This window comes from Halichoeres trimaculatus, unplaced genomic scaffold, assembly GCF_033239565.1.
Source record: "Halichoeres trimaculatus isolate MK-OKI-2021-1 unplaced genomic scaffold, fHalTri1.1 fHalTri1_scaffold_15, whole genome shotgun sequence".
NCBI classification, from domain to species: domain Eukaryota; kingdom Metazoa; phylum Chordata; class Actinopteri; order Labriformes; family Labridae; genus Halichoeres; species Halichoeres trimaculatus.
The window spans coordinates 33,765,310-33,786,825 of NW_027437193.1; the positions used below are offsets into that span (position 1 = coordinate 33,765,310).

The 21,516-nt window shown below is 46.5% G+C and overlaps 1 protein-coding gene across 3 annotated transcripts; it reads right to left on the reverse strand.

Annotated features, from left to right (window-relative positions):
- Positions 1-31: 31 nt before the first annotated feature.
- On the reverse strand, positions 32-16,112 carry LOC141804870 (uncharacterized). Of its 3 annotated transcripts, none has more exons than XM_074689518.1 (7): positions 15,788-16,110; positions 10,380-11,273; positions 6,141-6,355; positions 4,823-5,032; positions 4,116-4,678; positions 3,677-3,768; positions 32-1,978 (listed from the first exon to the last, which is right to left on the reverse strand). In XM_074689518.1, the coding sequence occupies exons 1-7, from the start codon at positions 16,103-16,105 to the stop codon at positions 1,883-1,885; spliced, it is 2,388 nt and encodes a 795-aa protein (XP_074545619.1). In that variant the 5' UTR covers positions 16,106-16,110; the 3' UTR covers positions 32-1,882. The 3 variants fall into 3 exon arrangements, with proteins under 3 accessions (XP_074545619.1, XP_074545621.1, XP_074545620.1); XM_074689520.1 differs by lacking the exon at positions 32-1,978 and adding an exon at positions 2,059-2,278 and having other exon boundaries at positions 15,788-16,112; XM_074689519.1 differs by lacking the exon at positions 32-1,978 and adding an exon at positions 2,059-2,388 and having other exon boundaries at positions 15,788-16,112.
- Between the last annotated feature and the right edge of the window lie 5,404 nt (positions 16,113-21,516).

The following is a 21,516-nucleotide window of genomic DNA, read 5'->3' on the forward strand; positions in this document are numbered from 1 at the left end:
TTTTTATTTATAAATTGCAATTTTGTAAAAAAAAAAAAAAAAAATCCAAATATTTAAAAGAACACTTGAATTTTATGATATATATTGACAATATCACTTTACTCATCATTTTTATGGTTTGCTAGTGTCTTGCCACATATCATCATGCATATTAAGCTGGCACATTGGCAGTTGAATGAATTCATCCTCTCAGAATTAAAATATGTATTTTCTTCCGGATTAGTCTTTTTGTAGATGTAGTTATCTTCCCAGGGCTGTCAAACTTGAGGTTAGCCACAGGTGCATGGAAAGTTGGTGGGCTGTTGATGTTGTAGGAGGTGAAGTAGAGCGGTGGCAGGCTTTATTGACAGATGGGATGAAGATTTAGTTCAGCTAAATGTTAACACAGGATTTTCATTCAGCATCAATGTTTTTAATCATCAATACCCTCTGTAAGAAAAATTAAAAATCTTTCTTTATTTATTTCAATTTTATTTTTTTAAACTACAAGGAGCCACTGCAGAGGAGACAAAGAGCAGCATGAGGCTCCAGAGCCGCAGGTTGCAGACCCTTGGTCTAAGCCAAGTTTACTAAAACTCAAAATGTACTTTCAGCATACTCCATGTATACTTACACATAAATTTAAGTATATCTGTGGTAAGTACATAAAAAGTGAACAGAGAGTATACGGTCCAACAAGAAGTCTACTCATGGCATACTTCAACAAACTTCTTTTTTGTAAGGGAGGAGCTGTCAGTGAAGCTTTGTACAGAGACGTCGCCCTTCCTGAGCTCATAGCTTCACCTGAACTCTCTCGGCTGGGTTCATGAACTCTCTTGCTGCGTACAGCCACCTCCAGACCTGAGGCTGACCAAGACTAGGACCAAGCTTTCCCTATGAAACATCAGCAGAGCAGCTGTCTTCTTTGATCTCAGCACACTGTGCCTCTTTCAGTTCATGTTAACGTGGTAAAGACAGGACTCACACTACACCCTACGCCACCTCTTACAGAGTGTGTGTGAGCCTGTTCCCACCCCATACAAGTCAGAGGCCTGTCTGCTTAGCGAACGCTCGGACCTCATTTTTTACATCTCACTGGAGCAGTGATTTTCAAACTCTGATAGCTTTAAATAACTTAAATTAAACTTTATATGCACGGTGTTCACCCTCTCACACTCTTGCTATGCACAGCCACTGCACTTACACAGTCTGTCCCTGAGCTAAAGTTTGAAAATCACCACAAAGCAAAACATCACGGCATTAAAAAGTCTGTTAATATCAATATATAGTATTAAGATCAATAAATAATAACATAAATATCAATAAATAACGTAAATATTATTAAATAACAGAGAACTAAAGGTGCAGAGAGCGATAAATATCTGGGGAAATACTGCAGCTTCCAACATGTGCTCCCACCAGTTCACATCAAATATAAAAGAGGCCACATGTCAGGAACAGCTGTGACATCAGGAGTGCAAATTCACAGTATCAGTATCACAACAGCTCAAAGGATCACATCACTCAGCCAAAGGAGGACGCCTGACGTGGCATGGTACGACACACTGCTTCACACAACATGCTGCGAGAGAGCTGCTCAGCACACCTCTGAGACCAGGTCCAGTCTCCTGATCTCTGAGACCAGGGTTAGTCAGACCTCTGAGACCAGGTCCAGTCTCCTGACCTCTGAGACCAGGTCCAGTCTCCTGACCTCTGAGACCAGGTCCAGTCTCCTGACCTCTGAGACCAGGTCCAGTTGCCTAATCTCTGAGACCAGGATCAGTCAGACCTCTGGGACCAGGGTCAGTCAGACTTCTGAGCCTGAGCTGACAGACACAGTCCTCCTCTCTTCTTTGATTGGGTCCAGCAGAATGTTGGTTTGTACACGTCGAACAGCTGATGCTTACTCCTTCTTCTTCTGATTGGCTAACAGGGAGGCCTCCCATCGCAGCGCCATGGTGTTCTTGCGGCGTGGGGCTGAGGAGAGGAAGGGGGGGTACTGGAGGGAGGCAGGGAAGGGTAGGGAGGGGGAGATTCAGCTGAACCACTGGAGTCAAGATGGATGGATGGATGGATGGATGGATGGATGGATGGATGGATGGATGGATGGATGGATGGATGGATGGATGGATGGATGGATGGATGGATGGATGGATGGATGGATGGATGACAGAGAGAATGGACAGTTGGTTGAGGTGATGGGTGAACACATGAGTGATGACTCAATGAAAACGTGATGTGAGAGATGAAAACTTCTGCTAAATTGTGAACCAGTGGATTAAAAAATTAATCAGTCCAACTGATTAACAAATCAGAGAGTTCACAATTAATTCAGGTAACAAATGAATGAGTGAGCAAAGGAAGAAATCAATTACCAAGGACAGCTCAAAAGAAAATATGGTTGTTATGCTGTGTGTGTGTGATGAAGAGTAAGAAGACAGTCAGTGTCAATAAACCATCAGAGTGCATCTTTGTAACACACACACACACACACACACACACACACACACACACACACACACACACACACACACACACACACACACACACACACACATCTATAGATGAACTGCGCTGTAAAATCACAGGACATGCTGAGAGATGCTGTGTGTGAGCTTAAATCAATGGGGTGTTTGAGTGTTACAGTGTTTATGGACACTGCAGAACAGGGGTGAATTTCTTGCCAGCACTGTTACCAAAACCCTCATCTGTCTCTGATTTTAATGCATTTATCTATAAAATAGCAACATCAAAACCCAAACAAATAAAACCAATATAAAACTGTTGGCCTAAATACTGAAACTCAGGCCGCCAACCACTAGGGTGTGGGGAATATCTTTGGTGGAGTTTATTATTCTTCCTGTCCCAGTTCAAGTGGAGTTTCTTGAGGTCTGTGGACCGGTTGTGGAAAAGGTCCAAGCACCCTGAATTAAAGCACCAATTCAACCCCTATAGCAACCGCTGTGTTTCAGAAATAGACGTGCATACACACACATCTGCTGCAGAATGAAACTTCTGGTTGTTGGTTCATGAGCAGTTTCTTTGTTCTGTACTGTTAAAATAAACAGTCTGACATAAACACTACGCCTTAATCCCCTACTGATTTTAATTAGGACATTGTGCAACTGACATAAAGATGATAAACATGTGGTACATGTTTTGAAGGCTAAGCACAGACATACCTGTGAAGTTTGGGATTTGAAAATAAGGGAAGTTTTGTGACGCCTGCTGTGAGCTGTCCCACCTCAGTATAGAGGGGTGAACACGGCAGTTTCCTGACCAAAACAGGAGACTTCACTGTAACGATTATCGTTAGCTGTGGCTTAACCTTGAAAAAGTAATCTGATTACTGATAACTCCTTAAAAAGTACCTTGTTTACATAAGTGATTACTTGATTTTAAAAGTAATACAGTACCAGACCTCTGAGTTTTTTCATCTGACCCCCTTTAACATGCAGCAGTTTAAAACCCTGAAAATCTGCTAGACACTAAAGATTTTCAAAATAAAAGTTAGCTTAGATTAAAACTACTCTAGACGTGCGTGTATGTGTGTGTGTGTGTGTGTGTGTGTGTGTGTGTGTGTGTGTGTGTGTGTGTGTGTGTGTGTGTGTGTGTGTGTGTGTGTGTGTGTGTGTGTGTGTGTGTGTAAATGTGTGTGTGTGTGTGCGTGTGTGTGTGTGTGTGTGGGACAGCCTACCTTTTGGTCACAAGACAGACTAGATCGTTCCATTTTACGGGTCCTGGAGGGGGAGGAAGGGGAGGAGACACTCCTGTCTGGGACCTCCGGCACTAAAAAATATTTTTTAAGCCATAATTAAAGAACAGTAAAAAGAAATATGTATTTCTTATTTTAAAACACATCCTGCTCAGTGTCAAACAGTGAAAGAGAGCATGTTCAGAGCATGTTTTAGAGAAACGTTTTTAAATGCGTGTTTTGGAGAGTGTTTCAAAGGAACAAGTTTCAAAGTGTGTTTTAACGTAACGTGTTTCAGAGCATGTTTAAAGGGATGCATTTTCGATCATTTTAAAGGAACCTGTTTCAAAGGAAAGTGTTTCAAATCATGTTTCAGAGTGTGTTAGAGCGTGTTTAAAGGATTATGTTTCAAAGCCTGTTAAGTTGAGAGACAGGAACTCACCAGTGTAGCTGATGCTGTCATTCAGGCCTGGAGATACCAGTACAGTGTCGTACCTTTCCCTGCCCTTCTTCCACTCCTCTTCCCTCCTCCTCCTCCACATCTCCTCCCTCTGCCTCCTCCACTCCTCCTCCCTCTGCCTCACCATGCGGATCTCCTGCTCCACCAGAGACTGGCTGCTCAGGGATCTCAGCTTGAAGAAGGGGTTGGATGAGAAGGTGCTTTCCTGCGTTTCCATGGACACGGGGGCGGAGCTAAGGCAGAACTCTGACGCGCTGCGAATGATCAGATTGGATGTTTCCACCACAATGACATTACCGGATGACACTGCCTCCTTACTCAGTGGCCAATCCGAGAGCCCCCCAATCGCAGAGGTGATCAGGCGTGTCCTGGAGGCGGGGCTCGAGCAGTCGGGCTCCAGGATGATGACATTATTGGCTGTCATCTCATGGTAGGTGGACCGTGGGAGAGAAGAGGAGCAGGAGGGTGATGGGGAGATGGACAGGGTGGGTGTGCGGCAGGCTGGAGGTCTGGGTGGAGACCGTGATGTTTGCAGGGTGGACGGTCTGAAAAAAAGGAAGAAAACACCAAAAGGTCAGTCACACGACAGACCTTTACCAGTTTCTCCTCAGCCCAGTCAGACCATAGGGGTCCCGGACTGCTCCCCTGGCCCCTTAGCTGTGCCTGCCCTGGGTGTGCAAAGCTGTTACCGGGGTATGTTCAGGCCCTGAGAGATCAGCCCTCTCTCCCTGCGATGCCTCTCCTCTCTCTCCAGAGTGAGTCGGATCTCTCTCTCCACGGCAGTCTCTGGCTCCTCCAGAGGACTGCGGTATGACGAGTCCTCCAGACCCGAGTCCTCTGAGCTGGGGGACAGGGTGGAGGAGAGGGGGGGCTCTCTGGGCGTGGGGGGGTGGATCTCCCTGTATGAGGGCAGAGAGGAAGCAGCTCAGTTTCAGATTAGTGAATTTAATGCACAGTAGGAGGCTTTTCTTTGTTTTCTGTCTGTTACTGACCACAGGCCGAGTCAGACCTCTATAAGGGCAGAGACCATCAACATCTAATCAATTCTGTCAATGTGACTTCAAGAAACACTTCTTTAAACCTTTACCTGTAAACTCTTTTCACTTTTTTGTTTCTCCTTCCCTTTCTTCTCTTTTTGGTTCTCCTTAGAGTCTGTTGTTACCTGGTATGGCTCATTTGTTGGTCATGAAAACCAAAGTGGTTGTGTCTGCAGTGGTGTTTTTACCTTTTTTGCTCCTGTGTGTGTCTGGAGATCCTGCGTGTGATCATGGTCGTATTGTTTACACATATTTCACCTTTTAGCAGCCTGTAGGATGTCAGTGCTAACTAGTGCTAGGCCTGGTGTTCCCTGAGAGCTGAGGATAGGAGGTGAGGACAATGTGCTAGTGCTGGGGTGTGAGAAAAGAAGAGATGACGTGGATCTGTCCTTCTATCCATAATTATGGAAAAGGTAAGATCTACCTCCAATAAGATGGATGAGCTAGCCATGCTAACCCAGCAACAGAGGGAATACCAGAGGACAGAGTAGTAACATGCTATTCACAGACATGGCTAACAGAGCTAACACAAAACACCAATGCCACATTGGAGGAGCTTCACCTGCTGTGAGCAGACAGGATCCAGGAGACAGAGACTGAACAGACTGCTGGGGAGGCTCAGTCCTGGATCCTGTGGAGGTGGAGACTGGCTGACTGGACAATGATGGACAAGCTCTCCCTGATGGACATTATTTTTTTTTCTATTTGACACTTATTATATTATTCTAATTATATATTCTTGAATGTTTTGCACTACACTTTCTATTATTAATGCTGTGAGAGATGAGAGATGAAAAGTCAGCACACTGGTGCTGACTCTGATTAAGGCTCTGATAAAAGAGTGACAGAGACACACATCTGTGTGAGGGGGTTACATAACTTCATGTTTCCCCTGGACGGAGCAGTTGAAGAGCTACCAGGGACCCACACTTCAACACACACACTCTCACACCGTGAACCTAATTCCTACCTGTGTTTGAGGCGGGGGCTGCGGGTGGGAGGATACAGGGATGAGTGGGTCCCCTGGAAGCTTCCCAGAGCTCTGAGTCCTGGTTTGGGAATGGGGTGGCCTTTGACCTCCTCCTCCATCTTCCTCCACTGTCGGCGAGCCAACATGAAGTCCACGTGCTCAGTGGAGACGTTTTCACTCAGGGTCTCCTGATGGACGCAGAAATCTACAGGGAGCTGACACAGAGAGCGCTCGGGGTTAATCCAGGTGACGTAAGGGGGAAACACCTGAAGGAAGTTTGAGATATGATATATGTGTGTGTGTGTGTGTGTGTGTGTGTGTGTGTGTGTGTGTATAGCTATAGAAAAAATGATTAGATAACCTTAGTTTTCTTCAATTCCTTGTTCCTTGACAAAATGCAGCTGATGACATAATATGTGATGTCATATTTGACATGCTTTAGCTTTATTATATTCCCTAGGTATAAGAGAGGCCGTTCCATGTCATAAACAGCTCTGCACATGCAAAAGCCAAATTGTTTCCTGCTTCCATTCGAGCTGTAGCTCATCTCAGAAGTTGTCAGCTCTCACATTTTGCCTAAAACAAAAGAATTATGTGATGCCACAAAGGCAGCCATCTTGGCATGGCTGGAAACTGGCCTGAGAGAGAGACAAGTAGCCAAAAACCTGAAGATCTCCAAGACAGCCTTTCATTACACCAAGAAAAAGCAAGCCAAACTCCTAGCTGGTCAGGGCAGGAAAGGTCTTTCTCCCCCACCAGATGACCCTGCACTTATTGTTCCTGTGTCAGAAGTTGTGGTCAGACCTCCAGGGACTTTAGAAATGAGTGGGCACTGTGAAGAAATGTCACTTGTTCAGCAAGGACAGTTTGAAACCAACTTCTTGAAGCTGGTCTGATGTCTAACAGGGCGCAGAAGAAGCCCTTCATCAACGAGAGGCAGAGGAAGGTACTCTTTGCTAGGTATCACTGGGAGTGGACTGTTGATGATTGGGTGAAGGTTCTCTTCAGGGATGAATCCACTTTGGAGTTGATGTTCACTCCAGCAGACTTACTGGTTAGGAGGAGGCCTGGAGAAGCTGAAAAACCAGACTGTCTGACCCCTACAGTAAAACATGGGGGTGGGTTGGTGATGGTCTGGGGTTGTTTGAGTGTAACCTGGCAAATGTAACTGTGTGAAGGGCGAATAAACCAGGTCGCGTACAGGGCTACTCTTGAAAACAGTCTTCTTCCATCAGCTGGAAAACTCTTTCCTGACTCAAATGACTGGAATTTCCAACAAGACAATGCTCCTTACCACATGGCAAGGTCAGTTAAAGCCTGGATGGAGAACCAGAACATTTGAACCATGTCTTGGCCAGCTCAATCTTCAGATCTTAATCCAACTGAAACCTGAGGAACATCATCAAACTCCAAATGGAGAAGCACAAGCCCAAAAACAAAACAGATCTGTCAATGTGTTTGCAGCAGGAAAGGGCTGCTGTGACAGTGACAGAAGCTGGTGGAGAGCACACCAAGGTGCATGGCTACAGTCAGCAAAAACAAAGAAAACAAAAACTCCTGTGTGTTTTATGTGACTAAAACAGACAGAAAAAAAACATGGACAGCCTGAAAGCTCTGTTTGTGGCAGTACAGTACCATAGCTATTAATGTAAAAACCTCAGTGATTGGTTATTATCAAATAAATTTAACTCTTAGGAGCTTTTTTGTTGTAATCATTAAATTTGTCTAAACAAATGTACCTCAAGATGTACCAGGCATTAAAATCAATAAGAAAATTGAAGAAAATGTTGGTCGTGTATCCACTGATGTGTGTTCAAAGAGAATAACATGAGCATATAATGAAGTATTTGGGAAAAACTATTTAAAAAAAAAAAACACCTAATCAACCAGAATGTCACAGACTCCCCAGCAGTACTTCCCGGACCCTCTAGGGACCGCAGACCCCCTGTTGAAGGCCTCTTAGAGGTCTTAGAGGTGCTGTTGTTCCTCCTGTCTGTCCTTATGCATCATACCAGTTGGTAAAATATGAAGGGACAGGCATCAACCAGAGACAAGCAGCAAGACAAACAGGGATAGAAGCGTTAAGTGATGGGCGTCATCACAACAATTCAATTAGATCTGCTTCATGTTTATGATGGAGGGCGCAGCCACACGTCCAAGAGCTGCTCCTGTCAGTGAGAGAGGGACTTTGAGTCTAACAGGAAGGACAAGCAGACACTAATCCACAGATCGTGCTGAGGTATGGTACAGAAACACTTACAGTGCAAAGTCCACAAAGAAAGTCCACACAGCCCTGTCAAAAAGTCAGGTTTCTGTGACCTTCCCGACCTGTAATGTGACCTTTGACCTCTACGACACTGAGAAAACCTGAAATCTTTAAGGAAGTGATGCTCATGTAGTTGTAGAAGTGTGCACACCTCTTCACAAGTCAGGATGTGTCTGTGTTCAGAATGGACCAACCACACTCAAACTCAGGTCCAAAAGGACCCCAAAGAGAGGGCACCCTACAGGATGTTTTGGCTCCCGAGGAGGCACTTTGGTGGGTGTTTTGACTCAAGGGGCACTTTAGAATACATTTTGGCCTCCAGGAGGAGTAGAGCAATAGATCTACCATAAACACAGTGAAGACCGTCACCATCAAGTGGAAGAAATATGGCATGGTAACAGGGACTACATCCACAAGAACAGGATGGCCCCCCAAAACTGATGACAAGACCAGAAGAGACCTGGTCAGAGAGGCCACCAAGAGACCCACCACAACATTCAAGGAGCAGCAGAAATTTCTGGAAGCAATAACTGTGAAGGGCATGTGACCACCATCTCATTTGGTCTTCATCCGAAGGAAGGAAGCCCAAACCCAAACCCAGCTACATTTAGCAAATAGCAAACATTTGAAGTTTTTCAGAAGCATTGTGGTAAAATGTGTTCTGGTCTGATGAAACCAAGGTTGAACTTTTTGTCCTGAATAACAACATCAGCAGAGCCCCGGTGAAGCATGGTGGTGTACAGCACCAAGCTCTGGGGCCGATGGTCTCAGTTGGACCTAGGCCTGAGTCCAGGTGGAAGGGACTATGAACAGCTCTAAACAGCTGTCAGTGTCTGTGTGTGTAGGGTGTCTTACCCTCCTGTCGGGGGGTCAGAGTGTGTGTAGGTGCTCTAACCTCTTGCTGGGTGTGTGTGGAGTGTCTTACCCTCCTGTCGGGGGGGCAGAGTGTGTGTGGAGTGTCTCACCCTCCTGTCGGGGGTCAGAGTGTGTGTGGAGTGTCTTACCCTCCTGTCGGGGGTCAGAGTGTGTGTGGAGTGTCTTACCCTCCTGTCGGGGGGGCAGAGTGTGTGTGGAGTGTCTAACCCTCTTGTCGGGGGGTCAGAGTGTGTGTGGGGTGTCTTACCCTCCTGTTGGGGGGGTCAGAGTGTGTGTGGAGTGTCTTACCCTCCTGTTGGGGGGGTCAGAGTGTGTGGAGTGTCTTACCCTTCTGTTGGGGGGGTCAGAGTGTGTGGAGTGTCTTACCCTCCTGTTGGGGGGGTCAGAGTGTGTGGAGTGTCTTACCCTCCTGTTGGGGGGGTCAGAGTGTGTGTGGAGTGTCTTACCCTCCTGTTGGGGGGGTCAGAGTGTGTGTGGAGTGTCTTACCCTCCTGTTGGGGGGGGGTCAGAGTGTGTGGAGTGTCTTACCCTCCTGTTGGGGGGGTCAGAGTGTGTGTGGAGTGTCTTACCCTCCTGTTGGGGGGGTCAGAGTGTGTGTGGAGTGTCTAACCCTCCTGTCGGGGGGTCAGAGTGTGTGGAGTGTCTTACCCTCCTGCTGGGGGGGGTCAGAGTGTGTGTGGAGTGTCTTACCCTCCTGTTGGGGGAGTCAGAGTGTGTGTGGAGTGTCTTTCCCTCCTGTTGGGGGGGTCAGAGTGTGTGTGGAGTGTCTTACCCTCCTGTTGGGGGGGTCAGAGTGTGTGTGGAGTGTCTTTCCCTCCTGTTGGGGGGGTCAGAGTGTGTGTGGAGTGTCTTTCCCTCCTGTTGGGGGGGTCAGAGTGTGCGTGGAGTGTCTTACCCTCCTGTTGGGGGGGTCAGAGTGTGTGTGGAGTGTCTTACCCTCCTGTTGGGGGGGTCAGAGTGTGTGTGGAGTGTCTTACCCTCCTGTCGGGGGTCAGAGTGTGTGTGGAGTGTCTTACCCTCCTGTTGGGGGGGTCAGAGTGTGTGTGGAGTGTCTTACCCTCCTGTCGGGGGGTCAGAGTGTGTGTGGAGTGTCTTACCCTCCTGTCGGGGTCTGTGGAGCTGGCTGTGGAGCTGCAGGAAGGAGAGCGCAGGTACAGGTCTCTTTTGGTCTTTATGGAGTCCTCCTCTTCCTGCTGCTTCACCCTGGACTCTCCCTCTGTTCCCCTCTTCTCCTCCTCTCCTCCTGTGTCCTCCATCCTTTTCTCTCCATCCCCTGCCTCGTCCTGGTTGGTGACATCACTGGGGACAGAGCCGGCCCATTGGTCGTCCCCTGTGTCGCTGTCTGAGTAGACGATGGCGAGCTCTGCCTGCAGACAGTCGCTGAGGTCGTCTGTGAGGGTGGGGTCGTGACCCCAGGCCTCCTGCTGCTCTGATGCTGAAGGACACAGTGGATCATCTGAGAGGAAGAGGAGCGCATCCTCCTCTTTTGTCTCTTCTCCTCCTCCTCCCTCTTTCTCCTCTGTTTCTCCTCCTACTTCTTCTTTATCTCCTCCATTGTTTTCTCCTCCGTCCTCCTCTCCTACTTTACTCTCATCCTCCCCCTCTGCCTCCCCTCTTCCCTCTTCTTTCTCTCCCTCTCTTTCTGTTTCTTGTTCTCCTCCCTCCTCTTCTCTCTCCTCTCTTCCATCCTCTCCCCCTTTTTTCCCTTCTTTCTGTTCTCCTAAGTCAAAAACCAGGTAGTCACACTCGTCTGCTCCTCTTTCGTTTCCTCCCTCTGCAGCCTCCTCTGCCTCCTGCTCGCCCCTGATTGGCTGCTGGCCCTCACGGCCCTCTGGGTAATGGAGTTCCTCTGCTTCCTGGCTGTTAAAGCTTTCTGGGTCCGTGGGCGGGGGTGATGGGCTGATCTCCATGGTAACTGGATGGGTTGGCTGTTCTGCAGTTTGACCGTCAGTGAGCTCGGCAGGAGTCCTCCTCAGACCGGCTGTGGCTCTCTGTGGACACAAACAAGAGGCAGTTATACAGCCTGAAGTGGTCTGACAGGAAGTAAGCACAGGGCTGTAGCAGCTCAAGAACCCAGTCCAGCAGAAACCTCCTGGTTTTTAAGGTTCTGCTGGTCTTAGGACATGGACTGATGGAGGGAGGAACAGCAGATGGCTGCTCCAGCAGTCAGGTATCTGATCTGTACCCCCATGTTAGATCTCCATCACACACACACACACACACACACACACACACACACACACACACACACACACACACACACACACAGACACACACACACACACACACACACACACACACACACACACACGCGCGCACACTTCTGCTCTGTCACTGTGTGTTTATAACAGTCCCACACACCAAGCAGTCTCTGTCAGACTCAAACAGGATCCTCCTCACTGTCTCCTCTGATACATCACAAACACTGTCATGAGCAGGCTGTGTGATGCGCCCCCTGCTGGGCATGCTGGTCTTTGCTGCAGGTAGGGTCACTCTGTCACTGCCTGCTCTCCGTCCAGCTGCATGTCCCCTGTCACAGTATTTACACTGATGTATTCAGATTAATGCAGCTTTGACTGAGCTGCTTAGAGACAATGAAGGACAATCAGTCTGTAAACTCTGAGGACACACACAGAGTACACACACAGAGGATGCAGGCTGGTGAAAAAGGCTAAGTACACACAGAGAACACAAGCAGAGGACACAATCTAGGGACACAAGCTGGGGTGTCCCACAAAGGACACACACAGAGGACACAATCTAAGAAAATAAGCTGAGAACACAAGCTGAGAACGCAAGCTAAGGACAAGAGCTGAGGACACACACAGGGGACACACTACGAGGATACAAGCTGAGGACAGCAGCTGAGGATACACACAGAGGACACAAGCTGAGAATGCAAGCTGGGGATGCAGGCTGAGGGAACACATGGAGGACACACACTGAGAACACACATAGAAGAAACAAGCTACGGAAACATACAAAGGACACAAGCAGAGGACTTAAGCTGAGGATGCACACAAAGGATACAAGCTGAAGAAATGCACAGAGAACACAAGCTGTGAAAACTGTAGAAAACATAATAAAGAAACACACAGAGGACACGAGCCGAGGAAACACTGTAAAGAAACATGCTAAGGAAACATGTTGAGGACATATTTTAAGTTTACATGTTAATGAGACATGCTGAGAAAACATGTCAAAGAAAACATGCTGAAGAACCTGTTGAGCAAACATGTTTAGTAGACATGATGAGGAAGCATGCTGAGGTAGCATGATGAGGAAGCATGTTCAAGACAAATTCTGAGGTAACATTTTAAGGGAGCATTTAACACATTTTGAGTAAACATGTTGAGGAGACATGTGAAGGAAGCAATTAAAGAAACATTCTGAGGAAACACATAGAGGAGACAATCTGTGGACACATGTTGAGGAGACATGTGAAGGAAGCAATTAAAGAAACATTCTGAGGAAACACGCAGAGGAGACAATCTGTGGAAACATGTTGAGGGGACATGCTGAGGAAATATGTTGAAGTAATACCCTACATTAAGGAAACAAGTAAGAAAACATCTGCACACAGTGAGATCAGAAAGATTTTAAGATTAATACTTAAAATCAAGGAAACAGATTAGCTTCTACTGACAAACAGATAATTACTCTCACACACACACACACACACACACACACACACACACACACACACACACACACACACACACACACACACACACACACACACACGTTAATGTTGAATTCAGCTTTAAGATGGTAACCATGGTGGTGATGCGTTGGCTGTGAGTGGGCTTACAGATTATTATGGTCTGTTTTTTAGAAGCATGTGCTGGTGACAGGCTGGATGAGTTGCTATGGTAACACTAAGTATAGATGCAGAGGCAGTCAAGCTGCTGGAGTCACAGTCAGACATCACACTGCACCAACTCAGAGTTTAGGATTACTGTTGTCTGTATCATTATGAGCATCATCACAACATTGAATATCATCATTGCCTCCTAATTAGTAGGAGGGGTAGGAGTAGTGTTGTTGTTCTTCTTCTTCTTTTTTGTCACAATTTTACAGATTTGCCTGTTCATCATCATCCAGGCTTTAAAATGAGATGGTCACAGCTAAGGTGATGAACCTGCACTGACTTTTAGCTCCTGTGTTCAGATCAGATTTTCTGTGGATGAAGCTGAGTAGATTCTTGTCCCTGACTCTGAAGTGTTACTGTCTGGAGCTCCTGTGCTAAACTCTGTCAGTGAGACCGTTACACCTGCACACCTTTGGTCAGCTGGCAAACATATATAATACAGAGTTTAGGAAAGTAAGCTTTACAACAGGATCATTACTTTTTCAGTTTCTTCTACAGAAAAATGCTCAGGTTTTTCATCCTGTTAGTCCTCAAGTTGTCTCCATAATCATCATACGTTCACTGTACTGGTCCATTCCTATTCCCACTTCGAAACAGGTCTTGTCAGACCCCCTCTGATGAAGCCTTCACTCCACACCCTGGATTCAGACAGTTTCAGACCTGTTTCCAATTTTCTACTTCTACCTAAAGGTTCAGAAAAGTCTGTTGAATCTTGCACACATGAGTAACTGTAGGTGCAGCATCAGTCAGGACTGTTCATCCAGCACAGAAACCGCTTGTACCAAAGCAACAGATGATTCACGACCCCCCTCTGACTGAGCCTGGTCTATACTCATCCTGCTTTCCCACTCCACGATGTGGACTAAGGAATTCCTCTGAACCCTTTTGAACAATACGCTGATGTAAAGGACATGACTCAAAACTGGTCCAGACCTTGTTATCAGGCAGATCCTTTCCTGCTTTCATCACTGAATCTTCTTCATCGCATGTGGTGTCCCACAGGGGTCAATTCCTGTTCGTTGTCCCATGACCCCTCTGGTACGGATTGTCCAAAACCACATGAACTTCAGTTTTATGTAGATGACACCCAGCTCCAAGTCACTGATGCAGTTGCACTGTCCAATCCTATAACTTCTCTCTGGCATAAAATGTTGGATGTCCCAAAACTGCATCTAGCTCAGTGCCTCAAAAACTGAAGTCCTGACCAGTACCCTGGATCCTGAGACCAACCAATGTGCTTGTAACCTTTGGATCTTTTCTGACTACAGTTCCACACATCCAACCAGACTTTCGGATCAGTAACGGATCAGAAACATCACAAAAACCAAAGACGTCCACTGCTTCCCAGACCTCAAAAAAGGTCTCTGCACCTTCATCTCCTCACACCTGATAACTGCAACTTCCGGTTCTCTGGTCTCTATCAAAACTCCATTTCCCACCGACAGCTAATGAAAACTCAGCAGCCAGACTGAGCAGACACCACAAGACAGGACCACAGAGTGGTGAGGCGGAGTCAACAAAACATGAAACCCCTCACAGTGGACACAGGGTCCACTTATGTCCCACCAGACTCTGGATCAAGGTGCCTGTTTGAGCCATGACTCACCTGTGCAGGTATCAGACAGGCCTGTAATGTAAGGCCTTAAAAACTGCTCCTGAGGAACATTTCCTAGAAGCTGACAGTGATGCACTTTGATGGAGCTCTCACTCCAAAAATACCTCTGTCTCACACACACACACACACACACACACACACACACACACACATGACACAGCACCAGTTTGCAGACAGTCCATATCTCTGCAGTCGTTCAATCAGTTTTTCCAAAGATAAATCTTTCATTTGTCAGAAAGCTTGCAGCATCTGGGGGAGGATTTCAGCTCTAATCCCAGCGTCAGATCACTGCCTGCCTGTCTGGATCTGAACCAGCAACCTCTGGGATGACTGGCAGGCCTCTCTGACCTCTGTGAGCTGCACAACTTCACTCCGAGGGTTAAACACTGACCAGAGCTCACATCATCTCTGCACAAATCAAGACATAAACTGTCTGCAAAGACTGGAACCCCTGCACTGTGTGTGTGTGTGTGTGTGTGTGTGTGTGTGTGTGTGTGTGTGTGTGTGTGTGTGTGTGTGTGTGTGTGTGTGTGTGTGTGTGTGTGTTTGGGGGTGGGGAGGATTACTGGGCACATTTAGGCGTCCTGTGTTTAATGGAAAATGAGGGATAAGTGAAGCAACCTCTCTGTCCTCTGCTCCTCCTTCTGCTCTGATCCTGATTCTCCTGTTCTCATGATCATGTTCCTATGACCACGTTCCCACGTTCCCACGTTCCTATGATCCTCATGTTCCGCTCTCTCCTGTGCTATGCTGACACATCGCTCTTACATAACGCAGCATCCTCACACCGGGCGGAACACCAAAATCGTGACAGATAAGCACTCATACAGATGCCAAGAAACCCGGGCTTTCATGTTAGCTCGAGCTAAGCCAAAGCCTCGCGCGCACACCAGGCTGCGGGGTTCGCGTCCCCAATCCTGGAGCGCACGAGGAGGGGGAGATCATAGCCCGCGGGGACAGCCGCACCGTCTGCCGGAAACACGCTACCGACGCGAGAACTGATCCCATCGTGTACCTACCAGCAGCTTCCAGCACAGCAGCCAAAACGAGATCATCTCCAGCCGGCCGCGGCGCGCGCATTCCTCTCCTCTTCCCGACGGCAGCGCGAGCAGCCAGGCGGCCACCCGCTGGCGCGAGGACGGACGCATGCAGGCTGACGGCTGCGGCTTGTCAGTGTGTGTGTGTGTGTGTGTGTGTGTGTGTGTGTGTGTGTGTGTGTGTGTGCGTGTGCGTGTGTGTGTGTGTGTGTGCGCGTGTGTGGAGAGAGAAGTAGAGAGAGGAGGATAAATCGATCCGTGCTGTTCCGCTGTTGGGGAATCAGAGCGGAACTGATACATCTGTATTGACACAATATCCTACCTCTCTCTCTTTCTCTCTCTGTCTCTCTGTCCTCCCCCCCCCCCCCCCCCCCCCCTCTCTCTCTTTTCCCACCTGCACGCGCGTGCTGCATTCGGACGCGCCCCCACCCACGGGCTCCAAAACTGTAAAACAGAGTCATCAACTAACAAGTGGCCGAAAGGGACTCGACTTCTCCAAACCCACATCCTCATTGGGCACATGGAACATGACGTCACGTGGCATATAATCAGCTGGGTTGATTCAGCACCCAATGAGTTAAACTCAGAGGTCTTTAATTAGTCCACTCCAGACTTGTCTTTGATGGTGATGGACATGGTGTCTGAGTCCCAGCAGCTCTGGGCAGGTCAGCAGTTAACACCATCAGTGATGAACATCTCGGAGTTAAGGCGGTACTGTGTAAAGTGGCCTAAGATAGAACCGTGCCTCACAGAGCCTTGGGCGTGACACGAGTGGCTGTACGGGAGCCACAGCTTTCTGCTTTTGTTCCTCTTATATCAAGGAATTTCTATGCTCAAGAGAAAACCAGTACCCTGGGTCTGGTCTCTTCAACAACAAAGGCCATATGTGACCCCCTTTTTGACCCAGCTGGTCCTGGTGCTAGTTCCCGGCCAGTACCTGACAAAGCCCTGGTTCTTTGTGTTTCCACTAACTGGGGGGGCTACAGTGACCACTGATGTCTGTAGTGTTGTTGGAGTTTCCTCATTAAGTTGAACTGAAGCAGAAACCGAAGCAGCAGTGCATAGTCTCAAGTAGATCAGGTCTATACCTAATTATTTCATTTAACAGACTAATCAGCCTTAGGTTGTTAATCTTTATTTACATGACAGGATGTCATTTCTGCCTCATGGTCACACGTTAAAAGAAGCCCCTTTTTCTAACTGCGTATGAAACACCTAAGCACTAGCACTGAGAGCACTGGTGAAGAGGGGGTATGAGAGTTCTAATAGGCGGCTGCCATCTTTGTTTTGGTCAGTCAACAAAACAGTGGTTGGCTGTTTCCCAAACTGCCTACTACCTACTACATGTGAATGTAGTATGCAGTACGCACTGCATATTACCTACTGCTTTTGCATGTAGTATGTGGTGTGACTTTTCTGTTGGGTCTGTTTTGTAGTATACTACTCTGGTTTCCAGTCTCGGAAGGATGGGCTACAAATGATGTTGGGGTTTTTTTTGCCTTTAATATAAATTTACAAAACAAGCTATGGGCAAATCTCGACATTTAGTTATTTTGTTAATCATATCAAACAGAATCATCGTTCTTGATTTCTAATCTTACACCAAAAGTTATATCATTGACTGAAAATAAATCTTGATTTTTATTTTTACACCTGATGAAAAAATCCACTTCCATATACGTAATCTTTTGAAGTATGGTTAAGAAGGGGTAGTTAGTCTTTTATATAGGCTTTAGTGAATTTGTAGAAGTAAGCACCTCTTCTACAATCACAAGTGACAAGATTTACTGGTGTTTCTTTCTCATCACTTCATTTCTATCTCACGGACCACATAACGTTAATGTTGATGTGTTGTGGTTATAGTGCTGACTCATTCCACTAGATGGCAGTAATTCACCGCAACTTGCCACCCGCATTGACAAACAGTGTCAGCTCTGTGCATTATGGGAAACAGTATGCCAGGTAGACTGTAGAGGTAGAATACAGAGAAATTTTCCTGGGTCAGAAGGACATCTAGTGATATTTGGCATACTGCTGATTTTGCAAGTTTTTGCTTTGTGACTACTATGTACTAAATTTCGGCCAAAATAGTTGGCACTGCTAGTGTAGTAGGCAGTTTGGAAAACAGCCATTGTGTCCAAAATCACTCACTCATTCCCTACTCACCACTGACTATATAGTGAATTAGATGTAGTGGACTCTTAGTCCACTTAGTCATCTAAATTAAAAAAACATTTCGGACACTACTCACTCATTCGCCAGCTGCTGACAGTGACTTAATTACTCGCCCATAGACGGCTGGGGATTTAAAGTTATAATTTTTCTCAAACACTGCAAAGGAGTATTCATTTCAGTGATAACTATAATACTTAGTATATTTTCTGCAACAACCCAATGTAATAGAAACATTTATTACACATTATTTTTTAAATAAATAAACCATATATTTACGCAACAACTTTTGCTGGGTTTGAGAATAACAAGGTCCAGTGAATGCATCACCCATGATTGACGGTTCAGCAGCTAATGTCTGTGTTGTTTGTTTCTCTGTGAGACACGGTCGCCCGAAAAATAAACAGAGAGTTAAGCGTTGTTCTCTGACAGTTTTTTTATGTTGTTTCATGTTATCAGTAATCAGTAAACATGTATTCAGCAATTACCTCTGTTTGAACAGCAATGCATTTATGGTATATATTGCTCATATAGTGATACACTACTTTTCAAAATGCATTGTGGGATACATTGAGTGGACTATATAGGGTGCTTCCCAATGTGCCAAAATGCAGTCTCCTATCTCCTCTCTCCTCCGCGACACCGGAAGTACTTTGTGAGCAGCCATATTGGAGGACATTCCAAAGCGCCAAATGTGCTCGGAGGAGAGAGGAGAGAGGAGAGAGGAGACTGAGCTGGAGGAGGCATAATCGAGGAAACACAAGTGCAGGCTTCGCGGAAGTCTTTTCACTGACAGACACGCCCCCTTGTGACGTATCAGAGCCGGCTATAAAGCGTCAGCTGTCCACATGTGTGAAACGTGAGCACCATGGAGCAAGATACGCTGTTTAAGTGTAAAGCCGGGCTCGCACTTCAGCATTCTCGCCCGATTTAACCCAGATTCGGTCCTCCTGACAATCAGGGAAGAAATCTGGTCGGAGACTAAAATCAGCCCCGACGTTCAGCCAAGATTATCTTCTAGTGTGAGCGGTTAACAGATGAATCTTTAGCCCCACGATCGTCTCACAGACTCGTCGGAGCCGCCCCGATAATTTTCAAACATGTTTGATATTTACCTGGATGATTACAACATTCATTCTCACCGAGGATGATAACAGACAATAAGAAAGAGCCCCAGAGACCGGACAACAGACAACAAACTCAAAGTGAAACTGAAAGGCTCCGGGTCAGCTGACTGCGCGCTCCACTGGCCCACTCGAGCCAGTTCAATAATGCCTTTAAAAATAACACATAACCACGCAATTGTCATACAGTAGCAAACTGTTGTTTTATCAGTGATGGGTGTGAGATCATGCAATTTTTGGCTGATACAGCAACAGTTTCACCTCTGTCCCTCTGCGTGCGCGTAATGGATGAAAGGCACCGCTGCAGACAGCTCCTCTTCTCTCTCCTCCTGTCCCACCAGTGCGCTAAGCAGTGCTTATAGCAGAATAAACATATTATTTATGAACACAAAGTGGCCCCAATATAAGACTTAAAAACTATCAATCTGGGCCTGGGAAAACGTGACATTTTTCTTTTTCATTCATGAACATATTCATGTTAAACTGATCTAAAAGTGAATATGAATTTTCCGTGGTCGAGCGCCCTGTTGTTTACATTATTTTCCTTAATTTAGTTTCTCCCGTGCGTTCAGACCGGTTTATCAAGCTGTGACGCCGCCATCACTCCAAGACTGACGTCATGTGACGCTCCGGAGGAGAGGACATCTCAATGCTCATAAAATGAACCTCCTCGTCTCCTCTCTCCTCTCTTCGTTTCCTCGTGTCTCTGGCATGCATCTCTGGTGGGCGGGACTAAGACGCAAGTGGAGGAGGCGAGTGGAGGAGGCGAGTGGAGGAGGCGTGGATGGAACTTTGGAGCTTTGAGAAGCACCCATAGTGAACGACTATGCTCACTCAGATTTCAGACAGCACTACAGAATGGCATATTCACTATAGTGGACAGGGAGGGATTTCAGACACAGCCAGTGCCATATTGAACCAACTGACCCCGAAAACGCTTCAGGGTTATCATCCCAACATTTACTGCATGACTTATTCATTTATTTATTAATGGGAGCAGTGCAGCGGACAGCCCATTAAAGACAGCGGCAGGTTAGGTTGTCTTTGTAAATGTGAAGTTTTCATAACAAAAGATATCCCCAAAAAGTATCAACTTTCTTTAAAAGTTGACATAATAGACCAAGTGACACTTAATGACAGCATTCATAAACATGCATGAAGGACGGATGTCATTTCCATGACAGTGTCATGTAAGTCTTATGCATACCCCTTTAAATAAAGTGTTACCTTATAGGTTATCATTTATCCTCATAGGAAAGCCAGAGATCCAACACCCTTTTTTGTTTATTAGTTTGTTTGTTGTTGTTTTTTTGTTATTCCAATAAATGCCCTGTTCTCCCGTTGTTTCATGTCTCACTATCCCCAAGTCTTAGTAGAGCCATTCTAGGATGTCAAACTCCTTGGATATTATCCAGTACATTCATGTCAGGACAAACATTTGTAAAATTACCATGTTGCTTGTTCTTTGTCTTGAGTTGACTGTTCAGTTACTTAGAGAGCTGGGAGCTGTGTCAAAGTCCAGGGAGCTCCGCACTTTGGGGCCAAAAAACAGAAAGCTCTCTTTGCCCGGTGCCTGTGTGGTTCACATGGGGAATATTTCAACAGGAAGGCCTCAAGGACCCCAGGGATCAGGTTGGTGTAGAACAGGAGAGAAGATCTCCAATGTAAGGAGGAGGCTTGTAACAGCCTGTTGACCTGCTGCAGCAGACATCTACAGGAACAAATCCAGACCATGGTTATGTCCAGTAATGCTTGAAAGTTGTATAATCACCTGGTTTAAACTTTGCTGTTGGGTGAGTAATAGAGACACGTTCCCTTGTGAAAATCAGTGAGCTCACATCGTTTCCTGAATCCAGGACCCAACACATCAATAATTCTCCTAGACTAATTTGGCATGCTGCAGTCAGTATTGATGCGTGAGGTTTTTCCCCTCATAGCCCAGGGTGAGCAGATTGTCAGACAGGTCAATAGGCAGTCCAGCATACGCTCAGAGTCCTCTTATACAGAGTGAAAACTGGTCCCACCATGCAGGAGCAGCTGCTGCATCATTCATTCACAGGTAGTTTGATAACCCTGGAGTTCACAGCTAACAGATGATCCAGCCTGCCATCACTGGAGACCGCCTGTGCAGAACTTTGATTCCTGTCAATAAGAGCACAGCTTTTGACCTTTATTACTGGCTCTCAGCCTGCAGTGTCCCATAGTTCCTGCTAACACTGAGGGTTGACGTACAGTGTGAGATCACAAAGTCCTGTCTAAAGGGGCTTTTCCACCAGTATTGTCTCCAGTGATGGTCCCTGTGACCCATTAGTGTCTGTGTTTCCATAGAGGCCTGAAGTCCTGTGAAGTCCTGTGAAGATTACACAGATCAATTCAGTGATGCATGGAGAACGAATGAACACCACCGGACCAGTC

What these genes read in the sequence shown, in the direction of transcription:
- LOC141804870 (XM_074689518.1), bottom strand. Translation starts at nt 16,105, where the DNA reads ATGTATCAGTTCCGCTCTGATTCCCCAACAGCGGAACAGCACGGATCG. An exon ending in TGCTGTGCTGGAAGCTGCTG is followed by an intron (nt 11,274 to 15,787) that starts GTAGGTACACGA and finishes TTGTGTCCACAG; the next exon opens with AGAGCCACAGCCGGTCTGAG. An exon ending in CAGGGCCTGAACATACCCCG is followed by an intron (nt 4,679 to 4,822) that starts GTAACAGCTTTG and finishes CCTTTTTTTCAG; the next exon opens with ACCGTCCACCCTGCAAACAT.